Source organism: Bison bison, unplaced genomic scaffold (genome assembly GCF_000754665.1).
Source record: "Bison bison bison isolate TAMUID 2011002044 unplaced genomic scaffold, Bison_UMD1.0 scf7180017864383, whole genome shotgun sequence".
Classification (NCBI taxonomy): domain Eukaryota; kingdom Metazoa; phylum Chordata; class Mammalia; order Artiodactyla; family Bovidae; genus Bison; species Bison bison.
The window spans coordinates 2806694-2824031 of NW_011494955.1; the positions used below are offsets into that span (position 1 = coordinate 2806694).

General features: G+C 43.0%; 1 protein-coding gene across 2 annotated transcripts; it reads right to left on the reverse strand.

Annotated features, from left to right (window-relative positions):
* Window positions 1-2259: 2259 nt before the first annotated feature.
* On the reverse strand, window positions 2260-5474 carry RHEBL1 (Ras homolog enriched in brain like 1). Of its 2 annotated transcripts, none has more exons than XM_010857748.1 (8): window positions 5253-5474; window positions 4572-4643; window positions 4140-4207; window positions 3781-3863; window positions 3634-3690; window positions 3386-3433; window positions 2968-3049; window positions 2260-2796 (listed from the first exon to the last, which is right to left on the reverse strand). In XM_010857748.1, exons 1-8 carry the CDS (start codon window positions 5302-5304, stop codon window positions 2707-2709), a joined length of 552 nt encoding a protein of 183 aa, XP_010856050.1. In that variant the 5' UTR covers window positions 5305-5474; the 3' UTR covers window positions 2260-2706. The 2 variants fall into 2 exon arrangements, with proteins under 2 accessions (XP_010856050.1, XP_010856051.1); XM_010857749.1 differs by lacking the exon at window positions 5253-5474 and adding an exon at window positions 5012-5077.
* Between the last annotated feature and the right edge of the window lie 11864 nt (window positions 5475-17338).

Here is a 17338-nt window from a genome sequence, read left to right on the forward strand (position 1 = left end):
CCCCCTTCCCCCTACCCCCCGCCACCAATTAGTCTGGATGAGAAAGGGTTGGAATGATTTCTCTGCATTAACTCTACCCACGGGATAGACAGGAGGAGACAAATTAACAAATGCGCTGGATACTTAAAATATTCTTAGTTATTCCTCACCCTCGTTATGAATTAATGTGGAATTATGTCCATATTACAGATGAAGAGATTGACACTAAAATACATAAAATTGTTCAACAAACCACATCTAGTGAGAAGTTGAGCCTTGCCGTAATGCAAGCCAATGGCCATGTTTGTCCTAGGATGTGTGTATGTGTATATAAATATTTTTTTAATTTTTATTTTAATATGTGGAGAAAGACACAAACCAGGTGCAGGGCTGGTTTTGTGGGAAGGGGTTTACAGTGCTGTCCAATAGAACTTTCTGCAATGATAGAAACGCCCTATACATTCATGTGGCTTAGTCACATGTAGCTATTGGGTACTTTGAAAAGTAAGTGGTGCAACTGAGGAACTTTTAATTTTTAAAAATTTTAAAACTAAATAGCAATATATGACTTGTAGCTTTTATATTGGACAGTGCAGAAGACCTAAATGCCTACTGGCCAGAGTCATAGGAGGGATCAGGACTAGGTATGTCTTGGCTAGCCAAACACTGACATATGCTCTGCACTGACCATTCAGGTCTAATTCAGCAAAAAAAAGTCCAGCAGTAACTCCTCACCTGTAAATGGAAGGCCTCTCCCTACTTTCTGCACCCAGAGGCCAGGAGGCAGATCCTCACCAGAAAAACCTCAAATAATACACAATAGCCATCTTTTAAGGGTTTATTATGTATGAGGACCTATGCTAAGCATTTCATATATCACCTTAGTTTTATTCTTACCTCAATCCTATGAGGAAGGTTTAACTACACATAGTAAATGAGACACTAAGAGAGGTTCAGAGGCTCAGAGAGTTTAAGTGTCTTCCTAGCATCACACAGTTAAGTGGAAGAGGAACTCTTTTTAACCCAGCCATTAACCACTATTCTTTACTACTATCAGGCTTTGAGATTGTTTGATATGCCTCTCAAAAACCTGATATTTGTTATCCCATTTCAAACCTCATGGACATAACAATAGTATAGATACCTGTAATGAGAATTCCAGGTCTGATGTGCAAAAAGACCTAATATTAGTGTAAGGAGAGAGAGTGATGAGAACCCTAAAGAGATTCCTGAGCCCCTAAGAGATTGCTCTTTGGAATATGCTTTTTTCTGCAGCCCTTATTTCTTTTTAGATTCAATATCAGAGATGCAGAAGCTGCCAGCAGGACTTTTAAAAACAAGCATGACAGACCATCACCCCCAGTTATAAGCCCAACTAGCCGGGAGCCAGGCCATAACAAGGTCATAGCTAAAAATCACACCCGGATTTTGTCCATTTTTCCCAATTAAGTGCATTGACAGAGTACCTCAGGCTCTCCCAGTTGGCAGAACTCTATGCCTTTCCTGTGAAGGATACCATTCAGGTCACCCTTATAAGTCGTTGCAGGAGGTATTAGGCCACTTAGGACCTAGGGCTGCTGGGGAGGGGGTGGGGGTAAAAGCAGTTAGGACCAAACTTTCCTAGCTGAACCCATCCTCCTACTGAGGTGGTGGGTCAACAAGAACAGAAGCAATAGCCTTTGACACCTGGAAAAGGTAACACAACTTCAAAAGTGTGAAAGGTATGAAAAAAGCAAAGAACATCTATTTTAATGAAAGGCACTTGAAGAGATAAGGGGCAGGGAGTGAGGGTTGATCGGGGCATTATTCCTTCCTTTATTCAACTCTCTTAAAAAATTAAAATCTTTGCAACACTTTAGTCCCTGCCTTCACACTACTTCACAGTTGTTACATCATTAGGAACAAGGGTCTTTCTTCCAACCCAAACGTATCCTCTCTGAGTTCCAACAAATCCCAAGGCCCCAGGAGGGAAGCTAGGGCAGCATGTGGCAGCTGGCCACTAGAGGGCGGTGTTTCTGTAGTTAAGGGGGTTGTGAGAGCCTACAAATTTGGATGGGAGTGGCAGTCAGTTGGTTACCTGTATGGGAGAACAGGGTAGAAAAGAAAGTTGGGAAAAATAAGTAGTAAGTCTTAGGGTGATGGTCCTGAATGAATTAGGGGTAAGGAATAGGAACAAGGTTGGAGGAGTAAAAACCTTGATTCTCTACCAAAGGCCACAGTCATCACTCCTTAGAAAAGAAGATACTGGCCCTGAGTGCTCCCCAGACACAGAGAAGTCAATTACAAAAAGATTTCTCAGTTTATTTGCATATGTACATTGTCACTCCTGGGAGCCAGCTTCGCTTCAGGAGTCCCCAGCTCCCCTCACCCAGCCAACACCCAAAACCTACAGAGGAGACTGGGTCCTGAATAAACAATGCCCAGGACTCATATACCAACCCCATAGGTTATCACAGTTCATATATTTAGCAAAAACAGAGCTAGAGGACAGTGCCCATGAGACATCCTTGCCTCTTTGTAAACATGGACAACCAGGCCACTGGAGCCTGGGTAAGTGTGCAAACATGAGGGTACCTCACTGTGTGCTTAGAGGGCCAGGGACACAGCTGGCAACCAAACAAACCCGTGAAGTCCTGAGGGCGCCCCCACACGCCCCCACTGGAGCTTGGAAAGTACCAGGGGCAGAATCAAGGCAGCTGCCCCTTGCTCAAGAGCTCATCTCTGGGCTCACATGAGATGGCAGCGGCGCTCTTGTCCATATGAATTCTCTACCCGGGCAATCTCCTGGATGACTTTGGTGAAGATGCCTTGAGTCAGCTGCAAGGGATAAGGATTCAGGGCAAAAAAAAAAATTGGTTGAGTTCACTGCCAATACCACCCAACTCTCAGGTGAATGCCCCACTCCCCCACCATCCCCACCACCAAGCAGTGGCATAAAAAGAAAAACACTGCTACCCCCACCACCTTCCTACTCTTCAGGCGCAGTACCTGATTATTTCGAGCAGATGACTCCATAAATGTTGCACCCCAGGATGCTGCCAGCTTCTTCCCCTCAACAGCCTGGACCTCCCTAAAAGCAAATTCAGGACATGAAAATGAAGAATAGCAATAGGCCCCATGTTCTCTGAAAAATCTTTACAGAAACTAGACTTCCTCTGACTCATCTCATTCCAAGGTTTGGGAGAAGGTTTGGGAAAGAAGAAAATACAAGAAAACAAAGGAGCCTAGGACTAAGGCTTGAAATATGAAATTATAGCTTTTGAGATAGAAGGATCATTTTGTCTTAACCTTCAAGTTAGAAACAAAGAGGTAAAACGACTGGTTCAAATCAGTGGCAGAGCCAGGACAAGAGCCTGACTGATTCCTACACACTTTCCTTTGCCTTAAGCTACAGAGATTTCCATACCTGTCTGGAGAGAGATCGGCCTTGTTTCCCACCAGCACCACCGGCAGCCTGGGAGGAAACAGCAGTTACAACAGAATCCCCTCTGTTCCCCATGGACCCCAACCTCCTTCACTTCATAGCTGGACAACTCCCCATCAAACCAGATAGGATCTATGTCCCGGCTTCCTCCTTAATTTGGATCAATACGCCCCTCTGCCCTCCCTCTTCCCCGGTGTCCACACTATGTCTTTATCCCCTGTGGCACGTACCGGGTTTTCCCGTGGCCTTCATGTAGCTTTTGGTACAGACTCTCAATGACTTGGAAGCTTTAAACACAAGAAAAGAATCTTACAATTTTATTCTGGGACAGCCCTCAGGTCCTCCCAAGTCCCCCACTCTCAACCTTGGTCACTTACCTATGCAGAGAGGTGACAGAATACACAAGCACATAACCATGGACCCCAATGATGAATGAATAGGGCAGAATGCTGTACTCATCCTGACAAGAAATAAAAACATCAATACCTTGATTCACAAGACTCAGATGGCCAAGTTTGCTGGGCTGCATCCTGGGGACCCTCCCTGTGGCACTCCCTACTCCAGTCACTTCTATCCAACAAGTACTTATAGAGTAGCTCCAAACAGCACTGCACACTGAAATACTGCTAAAATGCTTTTCTTTTAATACTACTTTACAGATGAGCCTCAGAGGCTACCAGACTTCATCTCCCAGGACTGAACTGCCACATTTAGACACCCTACCCCAAACTGGTACCTGCCCTGCTGTGTCCACCAGGTGTAGGTGAAACTCATCTTTGCCAACAGTCACTATCTTGCTGTAAGCTGAAAAGAAAAGAAAACTTGACTGTGAGGTGCCTTGTAGGGTGAGCAATCTGTGCCCCTATATATTAACACAGATGGGCCAGGTTCAAGGAGCTCTCCAGGAAACTTAAGATACAATGTTAGGCTTCTTATTGTCTACACATGCACTATCCTGGACTCAGTATCTTGGAAAATGCACACTCTAGCTCCACTCACAGAACAGGATTGATAGAGAAGAGATTAGATTTAATATCTAATTAAATCATCCCTTTGGCACCCGGAAAATCCCAAAGGTGTGGCCCGTTGGGGCGGGGGGGGGGGGGGGGGGGGGGGGTACGACCCGAAGGCCCTCCCTACCTCACCCCAAGGGGAGAAATTTACTCACTATTCTCCACAGTAGGATCATAGTCTTCCAGGAACTCGCCCTCCACAAATTGATGTGCTAAAGATGTCTTCCCTGTGGGAAGCAGAGGTAATTGTAGCCAAATCACCCATCCACATTCATTTCCTCTGTCCTTTTGGGCTGTGGCCCTGGACTAAAGGAAACCCCGAATTAGCATCCTAGCCTGTGAATGCCCCATGCAATGCTTTCCCTTAGACTCCTTCACCCTCTTTTCGCCCCAGGTCTCTGCACCTTGGCCACCGGATGCATACAGTAGCGACGCAGGAAGCCTTTCCTGCTGTCTTTCCCCACCCAACTCCTGGGAAGATCCGGATTCCCCAGGATTCAGTCAGCCTTGCATCCGACACCTGAGACTTGCCCCACCCAGACCGCGCCCCCGCCATCAAATCCTGCCCCCACCTCCACCCCCCAGAGTAACGTACACTGAGGACCACTGTGATGTTCAAGCCGTAAGCCCATGTTAACTCTTCCATGCTCCAGCTTCCTGCCGCCTTGAACACTACCACCACCCCAGCCTTTCCCACTCCAACCTTTCAGTCCTCGCTCTACAAGCTGGTTCTAAGGATGCCACCATTTCTCCCTGGGTCGCCTTCCCGCGGCAGTGCGCCTCCTCTGGCCACAAAGCCGCGGTGCATTGGTGCTCTGCCCTAGACGGAGACTCACCTACAGAACGGTATCCGAGGATGACCACCTTCCTGTAGCGAACTAACGGCATGGCAGGAGCCGGCCCCGAGGGGCTTGCAGAACTTGGAGCTGAGAGAGCCCCAAGAAGAGAAAGTCGCAGTGCAGTCAGGTGTGGCAACCGGCACGGGAAAGTCGCTCACTCTGAAGCTGCCAGGGGCAAGCTAGAGGGAAACCAAAACAAGCGCCGCGCCCGGAGCTGGCCACGTGATCACAACACAGCAAGACTAAGGCGAGGGAGCCGGGCGACCGGGGAACTACACTGCCGCGCGGCTCAGGGCTCCGCCCCCCAGGCCGCTCGCCATTGGTCCATTAGAAAGGATAGGGGCGGAGCCGTTAGCAGGAGGGAAGGGCGGGCCTCACGTGGAGCGGGAGAAAAAGGAGTTGCGCATGCGCACACTAGACCCGGTTCATTCATAAAGAAACAGAAAGGAACCCGGGGTCCTAGAGGTGTTTGCGCGTTTGCAATCGAGTAATAGTGGCTGCAAAGAATCGTGGATGGAAAAGCGTTGTGGCTGGGCTAGAATTTATGGTCAAAAGACTCTAGGTCTCCCTTTTCCAAGATCTCCGGAGTCCTTGGGTAGGGGAAAAAGGCCAAAGTTTTAATATATCCCCCTCCAAACTTTAGCCCCAGATATTTTATTGTCAGGTTTCTGTAGTCTTCCAGGATCTAACTTCGGAACTGCGATTCTTATTCCTTGAAAAATTGTTAGAATTTGTGGCCAAGTCCTCTGAGGTTTAGCTGTTATCGTTATTACAATCAAAGCATTTATTTATTCAACAAATATTTATTAAGCATATATCTGATCTGATCTGATATGTTTTAGTTATTGCTCTATCTTTGAAGATAGAGTGATGAACACAATAGATAAGGTCTCTGAGTTCACAAGCTTAAAATTCAGTTGGGAAGAAACAAACATAAACAAGTAAATGTTAGATAATATTAAGTGCAACAAAAAAAAGCAGTGTTACAAGGGACTTCTGGGTGGTCTAATGCAGAGTACTCTTCGTTCCCAATGCAGAGGGCGGAGATTCAACCCCTGGTCAGGATACTAAGATCCCACATGCTGCAATTAAGACCCTGCGCAGCCAAATAAATAAAAATAAAGGGGGGGGGGGGGGGAACTGTGGTAAGAAACGACTGGATTAGTCATGAGTGACACAAATTAGTGACTTTTCATTTCAAAACAAGCCCCATTTAAGCTGAAGTTCAAATGACAGTAAGGAGCCAGCTAGGTAAAGATTCAGACAGAAGAATCCACCAGCACTAGAATGGAAATAAGTTTGTTAAAATCCAGAAAAGAGAGAGAAAGCCAGTTAGCCTAAAGTAGATGAAGTCTAAGAGGATCGCAGGTGCTAGCCCCTGTAAAGTAGTTTGGGCTAATTCTAAATACCTAGAAAGCTGCTGGTGATGGCTGTTGATGGTGTCATTAAGTAAATTGGGGCATGACATGATCTGAATTGTGTTTCTAAAAGATCTTTCTGACTGTGGAGAATGGACTGGGGTTTGAGAGAAACAGGAGCAAGTGGAACAAACAGGGAGATCAGTCAGGAGACTGTTATTTGTAGACCAGGTAAGGAGTGAGAGTGGCTTGACTAGAGTGATAGTGATGAATGAATTTCATTCAGAGAATTCGGGGTGTGTTTTGAGGCTGAGGTTAAGTTCACTTGCTTGCTGAAGGTGTGGATACAGAAGGTAAGGAAGGAAAAAGAGGAAAGAAAACACCTAGATTTAGAGAGAGTTTTACTTTATGCCAGGAGCATTGCACTGTCATCTAATTTAATATTCACCACAGCCTGAGGTTGTTAATTGGCATTGTTCACACATTCATCAACAAATGTTTATCAAACAACCACCATGTCCCAGTCACCCTTCCAGGTGCTTAGAATACAGCGGTGAACAATACAGACAACGAAAAAAAAAAAAAAAAACCAATACAGACAACGTCTCTGCTTACAAGGATCACGTATTCTTTTGGGAGAAGACCAACAATCTACAAGCAAACAGTAAATAAGTTACAATTTAAAAAGTAATAACTGCAATGAGAAAAAAATAAATAAGACATTAGTGGGCTAGAAAGTAACTTGGGGTGTTATTCCTCTCCTTTTAAAATAATTTTATGTATTTATTCATTTTTTTGGCTGTGCTGGGTCATTGTTGCTGATTGGGCATTTCTCTCTTTGCAGAGAGCAGGGGCTACTCTCTAGTTGCATTGCTTGGGCTTCTCATCGCAGTGGCTTCTCTTGTTTTGGAGCACAGGCTCTAGGCATGTGGGCTCAGTAGTTGTGGTTCCCAGGCTCTAGTGCACAGGCTCAATAATTGTGATTCTCAGGCTTAGTTGCTCTGTGACATGTGGGATCTACCCAGACAAGGGATAGAACCTGTGTCTCCTGCCTTGGCAGGCAGATTCTTTACCACTGAGCCACCAGGTAAGCCCCATACTCTCTTTTTATATATCCTAGAAAGCCTGAGGAGGTAACATTTGTGTCCGTGACTTGAGTTGTTGCTGTTATTTAGTTACTAAGTCATGTCCAAGTTTTTTGAGACCTCATGGACTGCAGCCAGCCAGATTCCTCTGTACATGAGATTTCCCAGATAAAAATACTGGAGTGGGTTGCCATTACCTTTTCTAGGGGATCTTCCTGACCCAGGGATCAAACCTGCATTTCCTACATTGGCAGGTGGATTCTTTACCACTGAGCCACCAGAAAGACTTGAGTAATGGGTAGCTGTTATTACTGTTCTCTTACAGATGTAGAAACTGAGACTTAGTCATATAGGTAGCATACAAAAGTTATTTCTTCTGGAAGACCCTGATGAGGTGAGTGTGTAGGAGTTAGATTGTATTAGAGGACAGGCTTTATAAAACTAAAGAACCATCTCATGCTTAAAAATATCCATATCTACAAAAGTTATTTCAAAGAGCCACTTTTTAATCTGGTCTCAGAAAAGGACCTTTACTGTTGGGTAAAGGAAGTTCCTTGTAGAGCAGCAATTTTATGTTGGATTATTGGGCCTGAATGAGGTTGGCAGTAATCCCAGATTAGGTTTTAAACACTGTAGGATAAAATAAAGAACTGGATTCAATTCAATAAAATTTTCTTCATCTCTTCCTTTGTATCAGGCACTCTTACCATATCTTGCACAGTAGGTATATAAAGGTAAGTAATAGATGCCTTTTTTATTGCTTGTCTTTCCAGGTTAACTTTCTACCCTTTTCCACCTAGATTTGTGTCTAAGAGGTAGACCTTGATCCTTGGATCCCAGGTGGGTTCAGCCAAAGAGGAGTACTCACAGAACAGAAGGAAGAGATGGTCTATTCCCACTATGAAGGTCACAGCAACTCTCAAAGCACTCCCCTTACCCCAACACAGGCAGCTCTCATGTTCTATTTCCAGTAATTGCCTCCCTCACCCTTCAGGCCTACAGTAGTTAAGAGCTTCTCTGATACTCACCTGGGGTGCTGCTCTATCCCCTTTGTTTTCCTACACCCTGCCTGCACCTTGAAGAAAGCAAAAGGACTAAAACAAAGGACTTTCTATTGCGAGGTGTTTTTTTTGTTTTTTGTTTTTTTTTATGTAGAAACAAGATCTCATGGAAAATTTTCTCCTACATCTTGAACAGAACTGTATCATATGGTCATCTCTACCTACAAGAGAGCCAGGAAATTTTGTTTAGCATTTTGTTTTCCACTCTTTGCAAAGGAAAGCAAAAGAGAATAGGAACAAATGTTTAGTGAGCCATTCTAATAGACCTGCGTATCTTGAGACCAAGATATTTGTTAAATATCAATCACCATAAAGGGATGGCATAAATGGTTACTTCATAAAGATCACAGATATGCAAAGATCACCAATAAAGGATAAAATGAGGGAAGCAAACTACCCTAATGTTCAATAAATAAGCTTAGCATAAAATTTCTAGAGACAGCATCATACATTGCTCTATTTCAAACAGCTGAGATAAAATGAAGATGAATTGCTGCCAGAAAACTGTTTTAAGTATCTCTATGAAAAATGAAGGGACTTCCCTGCACTCTACTGGTTAAGTAGAGCGCACTTCCATTTCAGGAGGTGCTGGTTTGATCCCTGGTTGGGGAGCTAAGATCCTACATGCCTTGAGGCCAAAAACCAAAACATAAAACAGAAACATTGTAACAAATTCAATAAAGACTTTTAAAAAATGGCCCACATCAAACAAAAATCTTGAAGAAAATAAAATGTTTTTACTATTAATATGTTTGCATTGAAATGATGGGTCCCATTTCACAGATCTTGGTTTCTCACAGTTTTGGTGGAGGAATAGTTATGGCTTCACCTTCCTGCTGATATATCAGTTACCTATTGTTGCATAACAAACTATATCAAAACTTGGTGGTCTAAAACAACATCAATGTATTATTTCTGATGATTTCATGGATTGAATTGGCAGTTCTTCTGTTGGCTCCCCTGGACTCACTCATGGGGCTAACAGAAGCCACAGACCCTGTTGGAAGGCCCTCTCCTTCAACTAGTTACAGTTACACCTCTCTTGGGTTCTTGAGACCCTTTCTTCCCTCGCCCTTCAGGTCTAGGGGTTAGCACCTCTGGTGACTCCCCACTGAAGACAGACTCTGAATACTTCAAAACACTTGTAGGTACTCCATTATCCTGTCCACACTTTTATGAACATTCCTTTCATTCTATGCTCCTCAGTTCCCCATTTGAGTATGCAATCTGTTTCCTTCAAGGATTCTGAATGATACACTTCCGAATGTCGTAGTAGGAAAAATTATCAAACAAAATTATAGCAAGTTTCACATTACAGTAAAACTAGCTAGAACCATAGAATAAATTTTTCTTCAAGGAAAAAAAAAAAAAAAACAAGAAAAAGAGGAAGGAAAGAAGAAAGGGAGGAAGGAAGAATGAAAAGGTGATTGATTCTGTCTGGAAAGATCAAAGAGATTTCACATGATAACTGATAAATGAGCTGAAACTTAAACATTGCTCAAGAATGCCCTGAGCAAAAAAGCAAAATGCTGGGATAGAGAGGGATAAATTAGGAGTTTGGGATTAACACAACTACTGAGTACCGCAACTACTGAAGCTCCTCGCCTAGAGTCTGTGCTCTGCAACAAGAGAAGCCCTGCAGTGAGAAGCCTGCATACAGCAATGAAGAGAAGCCCCCGCAGTGAGAAGCCTGCGTACAGCAATGAAGAGAAGCCCCCATGCAGCAGTGAAGATCCATCACAGTCAAAAATAAATCAAATTATTATTTTTTTAAAATGGAGGTACTTCCCTGGTGGTCCAGTGGTTATGACTCCATACTCCCAACATAGCGGGTACGGATTTCATCCCTGGCTGGGGAACTAAGATCCTGCATGCCACACAACTGGGCCTAAAAAAATAAATAAAATGGATAACCAACAAGGACCTACTGTATGGCACACGGAACTACGCTTAATATCTTGTAATAACCTAAAATGGAAAAGAATCTGAAATATATATAATTGACTCACTTTGCCATGAATCACTGCACTGAAACTAAGACAACATTGTAAATCAAATATGTTGCTGTTGTTGTTCAGTCCCTCAGTCGTCTCCAACTCTTTGTGACCCCAGGGACTGCAGCACACCAGGCCTCCCTCCCCTTCACCAACTCACGGAGTTTGCTCAAACTCATGTCCATTGAGTCAGTGATCCCATCCAACCATCTCGTCCTCTGTTGTCCCCTTCTCCTCCTGCCTTCTATCTTTCCTAGAATCAGGGTCTTTTCCAATAAGTCAGCTCTTCACATCAGGTGGCCAAAGTATTGGGGCTTCAGCTTCAGCATCAGTCCTTCCAATGAATATTCAGGGTTGATTTCCTTTAAGATCAACCAGTTTGCTCTCCTTGCTGTCCAAGGAACTCTCATTCCATTAAAAAAAAAAAGTTTTAAGGCAAAATGCTAAGAGAAGAGCAAAAGCACAGTGTATTTGGAAATACAGAGTGGATCCTGTACTTGCAGCATTCTATGTGTGTAGGCTATGTGTGGAAATTAAGGCTGGAGATTTGACTGGGATCAGATCAAGGAGGATTCTGAATGCCAGATTTAAAAATTTGATCTTTATTCAGTATCCCAAGGGCTTTCAAAATATACCACTAGCGGTATGTAAGATGACTTAGTTAATACACAAACTTAAAAAGTACATAACAAATTTTTTTTGTTATGTAATTTTTAATGTGTGGTAGGAAAAATAAGAGCCTTAATGCCAAAACGATGACTTCACAAATATTCTTGCTTAGATGAGGCTGAAATTGATAGAAAGAAAAGACAGTAAAATACTAAATAATTATATGGGTGGAATGGGACTATAGACATAGTCATCAAAATAGTAAGAGGTTTCGGAAGCTCTGCAATGAGCAGTGGGACCTTTGCTATTTCCCAGGTGGAAGTGTTGTGGGGAGGACAGTACCATGAAGACAGCTGTGCTTTGTAAGGATCTCGCTGGTGACCCTGTGGAGAAGGGTGTACCAGGAGAGACTGAGGCTGGAGGCAGCAGCACAATTTGGAAGCTGATATCCAGGAGGAGAAAGATGAGGGCCTGGACCACAACAGCAACAGAGAGGATGCCGAGGACTCATACAAAGGGTGCTCCAGACAGAACTTTAAAAGATGATGACCTGATTAAAAGAGGCCAAATTCCATTTATAGATGTGGAGGACATGGGGAGAACAGGAATTGCTTAGTGGGGGAATGGGGAGAGTATTGAATCAATGCACTTATTTTTTACATAGTTGTTTTGTTTGTTTGTGGATTTTTTGTTTTTGCCACATCTCACGGCATTTGGGATCTTTGTACTTCAACCAGGGATCAAACCCATGCCTCCTGCAGTGGAAGTGCGGAATCTTAACCACTGGACCACCAAGGAAGTCTCTAATGTACTTATTTTTGACCTCTGGATTTTGAGACAACTTTCAGCTGTTCACATATTAATGAGCCAGTTAAGGACATATATCTCTAGGCACTCACCAGAAAAAATAACCAGGATACACGTGAAGGTATCTCCCCTGCATGTTCATACATCTGTACTTTCCTCATCCTTATCCCTCTTCTTAAATTTTGCTATCATGGAGTTTGATAAACACCAACTCATTTCAGAAAAATTAGCAGTACTTAGCTCCTCTAAAGGGACCTTGCTTGATCCAAGGACCACAATCAGCAACTTCCAAAATAACTGAATTATAACATATGAGAGCTGGAGGACTTTGGTGATTATCTGGTACAGTTATTCTGAAGAGTGAGGACATGTTAGAGTCACTCAGAGAGTTTGTTAATGCACAGATTGTTGAACCCTACACCAGAGTTTTTGATTCAATAGGTCTGGGTAGGAACCAAAAATGTGCCTTTTGAACAAGTTTCCAGGCAATTCTGAGGTTGCTGGTCTACAGACCACACTTTGAGAACCACTGATGGAGCACAACTACTCCAAACTACAGACTGAGAAAATGCAGCCTGGAGAAGTAAAGTGCATTATACCAGTGAAATATCATGGAAATAATATGGACTTTGCAGTCAACCAGACCTGGTTTCAGGTCCTGACTGACTCACTTTGTGATCTCAGGCAAGTACTTGACTCCTCTGAGCCTCAGTTTCTCTTCTATGAAATGGTTAGAATAACCAGGTAGTAAACATTTGTCATTCTTTCCAGCTGCCACAGAAAGACTGAGTTGCCAGGTAGTGGCCACGGTGTCAGCGGTGCCTTCCAGCCTCTAGTCAGGGCATCAGCCCGCACACTGCACTGTCCAGTGTTTAATGGCAGTTGCCACAATGTCCCTGGCTTGATTCTGTCATCTGAGGCATTGTTTTTGGCTGTACAACCTTGGAACCAGACCTTTAGCCCTCCTATGACCTGAAAAAATCTTTCTGGAATCAAATACTGGCTTTTGCACAGCTCTTGTGAGAAGTAAATGAGATAATCCCTATCACTCAATTGAAAAATATTTGGTACTCATTAAATTGAAGCCATCAAAAGAACTATCATTATTAGTTTGAAAATGAATGAGCAGTTTGGCCAGAGAGGTATTCACAGAAGCAGATGACCTGGCTCCCTCCCTGGACACCACTGAGAAAGGCAATGCAGGGAGGAGCACTCAGTCTAGCCAGCTTGGGAACTGGACTTGCTCAGGACACCTCCAAATGGTCATGCACTAGGGAAGCCTCAAATTAATTCATGAACACCAGATCTGGGTTTCCACCATGCTTTCCCTTTCCACTACCGAGGAAGTCTGTGCTCCTCTATCTAGGGCACTCCCTTTTCCAGTGAGGTACCAATTTGTTGCCTGATGAACGGAAAATTAGGATAAAGAAGAAGGTATTTCAACCAGGTCATATGGAGACCCAAAGAACCATCCCTGACCCACCAGTGACCACATTCAGCACCTCTCTCCTCAAGATAATTCTAGGCATGGACTTCTCTGGTGGTCCATTGGTTAAGAATCTGCCTGCCAACGCAGGGGACACAGGTTCAATCCTTGGTCCATCCCTGGTCTGGAAGGAGTCCATACACTGCAGGGCAACTGGGCCTGTGGACCGCAACTACTGAAGCGTACAAGCTCTGGAGCCCATGCTTCTCAAGAAGAGAAGCCACCGCAGTGAGAGGCCCATGCGCCACAACTAGACATCAGCCCCCACCTGCGCCACAACTAGAGAAATTCTGAGCGCAGCAATGACGATGCAGCACAACTCCCCCAAAATAATAAATTAATGCATAAATGAAAGATAATTCTAGACACATGGTAACAAACTGATTGACTGAGTTGCCCATTTGCCACATTCCATTTTGGATTAATAGATTGATACTGGTTGATCAAGGACACTTTCTTTCATTTTGTTGTTGTTCAGTCCCTCTGTTGTGTCCGACTCTTTACAACCCTATGGTCTGCAGCATGCCAGGATTCCCTGTCCTCCACCATCTCCTGGAGCTTGCTCAAACTCATGTCCATTGAGTCGGTGATGCCATCCAACCATCTCGTCATCTGTCGTCCCCTTCTGCTCCTGCCTTCTATCTTTCCTAGCATCAGAATCTTTTCCGATAAGTCGACTCTGAATCAGGTGACCAAAGTAGTGGAGCTTCAGCTTCAGCTTTCCAATGAATTCCAATGAATTCAGTCTTTAATGAATATTCAAGCTTGATTTCCTTTAGGATTTACTGGTTTGATCTCCTTGCAGTCCAAGGGACTCTCAAGAGTCTTCTCCAACATCACAGTTCAAAAGCATCAATTCTTCGGCACTCAGCCTTCTTTATGGTACAACTCTCATACATCACTACTGGAAAAACCACAGCTTTGACTAGATGGACCTTTGTTGCCAAAGTAATATCTCTGCTTTTTAATGCACCATCTAGGATTGTCATAGCTTTTCTTTCAAGGAGCAAGGGTCTTTTAATTTCATGGCTGCAATCACCATCTGCAGTGATTTTGGAGCCCAAGAAATAAAGTCTCTCACTATTTCCATTGTTTCCCCATTTACTTACCATGAAGTAATAGCACCAGATGCCATGACCTTATAATGTTTAGTTTTAACATTTACCCTATCTATTTGTGAAGTGATGGGACCAGATGCCAGCTTTTCACTCTCCTCTTTCACATTCATCAAGAGGTTCTTTAGTTTCTTTCTGCTTTCTGCCATAAGGATGGTGTCATCTGCGTATCTGAGGTTACTGATATTTCTCCTGGCAATCTTGATTCCAGTTTGTGATTCATCCATCTGGCATTTTGCATGATGTACTCTGCATATAAGGTAAATAAACAGTGACAATATACAGCCTTGACACACTCCTTTCCCAATTTTGAACCACTCTGTTGTTCCATGTTCAGTTCTAACTGTTGCTTCTTGACCTGCATACAGGTTACTCAGGAAAAAGGTAAGGGGGTCTGGTATTCGTATCTCCCAAAGAATTTTCCACAGTTTGTTGTAACCCACACAGTCAAAGTTTTTAGCATAGTCAATAAAGCAGAAGTAGATATTTTTCTGGAACTCTCTTGCTTTTTCGATGATCCAACGGATGTTGGCAATTTGATCTCTGGTTCATCTGCCTCTTCTAAATCCATCTTGAACATCTGAAAGTTCTCCATTCATGTACTATTGAAGCCTAGCTTGGAGGATTTTGAGCATGACCTTGATAGCATGTGAAATGAGTGCAATTGTGCAGTAATTTGAACATTCTTTGGCATTGCCCTTCTTTAGGATTGGAATGAAAACTGATCTTTTCCAGTCCTGTGGCTGCTGCTGAGTTTTCCAAATTTGCTGGCATATTGAGTGCACACTTTAAAAGCATCATCTTTTAGGATTTGAAATAGCTCAGCTGAAATTCCATCACCTCCCCTAGCTTTGTTTGTAGTGATGCTTCTTAAGGCCCATTTGACTTCACATTCCAAGATGTCTGGCTCTAGGTGAGTGATCACACCATCATTGTTATCCAAATCATTAAGATTTTTTTTTATAGTTCTTCTGTGTATTTTTGACACCTCTTCTTAATATCTTCTGCTTCTGTTAGGTCCATACCATTTCTGTCCTTTATTGTGCCCATCTTTGCATGAAGTGTTCCCTTGGTATCTCTAATTTTCTTGAAGAGATCTCTAGTCTTTCCCATTTTATTGTTTTCCTCTATTTCTTTGCATTTTTCACTTAGGAAGGCTTTCTTATCTCTCCTTTCTGTTTTTTGGAACTCTGCATTCAGATGTTTTACTTTTCTTTCTTTCATTTCAGATACATTAACATAAAGCAGAGAAAGTTGAGAGAAATCTTTTTCTCTTTCTGCCTTACTCTTCACTCCCTGCTTTATCCAATCAACCACCAAGTCCTATCAATCCCACAAATATAACTGTTTCCTGAAATTGTCCTTTCCATCTCTACTGCCATCTCTTTAACTCAACCAACACCATCACTCATTATCTCATTATCCATTTTGCTCACTCCCCTCTAACTCCACTAACTCCATTCTAATCCATTCTCCACTTAGGAGCTAGAATGATCTTTTCAAAACCCAAATTTAATCAAGCCACTCCTTTCAGCTAAAACCTAATTAATTTAGTCCATTAAAATAATTGCTTATTTCCAGCAGATTCATGTCAATGTATGGCAAAACCAATACAATATTGTAAAGTAATTAGCCTCCAATTAAAATAAATAAATTTATATTAAAAAATAAAATGATTGCTTATTTCCTAGAAAAATGTCAAAAATCCTTAGTATAGTATTGCTACAATGCCTAGTAGTATTTGCAAGTTCAGTTCAGTTGCTCAGTCACTTCTGAATGTTTGCAACCCCATGGACTGCAGCACGCCAGGCCTCCCTCTCCATCACCAACTCCCAGAGTTTACATGAACTCATCTCCATTGAGTTGGTGACACCATCCAACCATCTCAGCCTCTGTTGTCCCCTTCTCCTCCTACCTTCAATCTTTCCCAGAATCAGGGTCTTTTCAAATGAGTCAGCTCTTAGCATCAGGTGGCCTAAGTATTGGAGTTTCAGCTTTAGCATCAGTCCTTCCAATGAATATTCAGGACTGATTTTCTTTAGGATGAACTGGTTGGATCTCCTTGCAGTCCAAGGGACTCTTAAGAGTCTTCTCCAACACCACAGTTCAAAAGCATCAATTCTTCGGCGCTCAGCTTTCTTTATAGTCCAACTATCACATCCATACATGACTACTGGAAAAACCATAGCTTTGACTAGATGGACTTTTGTTGGCAAAGTATTGTCTCTGCTTTTTAATATGCTGTCTAGGTTGGTCATAATTTTCCTTTCAAGGAGTAATCATCTTTTAATTTCATGGCAGCAATCACCATCTGCAGTGATTTTGGAGACCATGAAAATAAAGTCTGTCATTGTTTCCACTGTTTCCCCACCTATTTACCATGAAGTGATGGGACTGGATGCCATGATCTTAGTTTTCTGAATGTTGAGCTTTAAACCAACTTTTTCACTCTCCTCTTTCACTCTCATCAAGAAGCTCTTTAGTTCTTCTTCACTTTCTCCCATAAGGGTGGTGTCATCTGCATATCTGAGGTTATTGATATTTCTCCCGGCAATCTTGATTCCAGCT

Coding starts and splice junctions, on each gene's coding strand:
- RHEBL1 (XM_010857748.1), bottom strand. CDS start 5,304: ATGCCGTTAGTTCGCTACAGGAAGGTGGTCATCCTCGGATACCGTTCT. Junction 4,208..4,571: donor TGATCCTACTGTGGAGAATA/GTGAGTAAATTT, acceptor TTTTCTTTTCAG/CTTACAGCAAGATAGTGACT. Junction 3,050..3,385: donor GCCGATCTCTCTCCAGACAG/GTATGGAAATCT, acceptor ATTTGCTTTTAG/GGAGGTCCAGGCTGTTGAGG.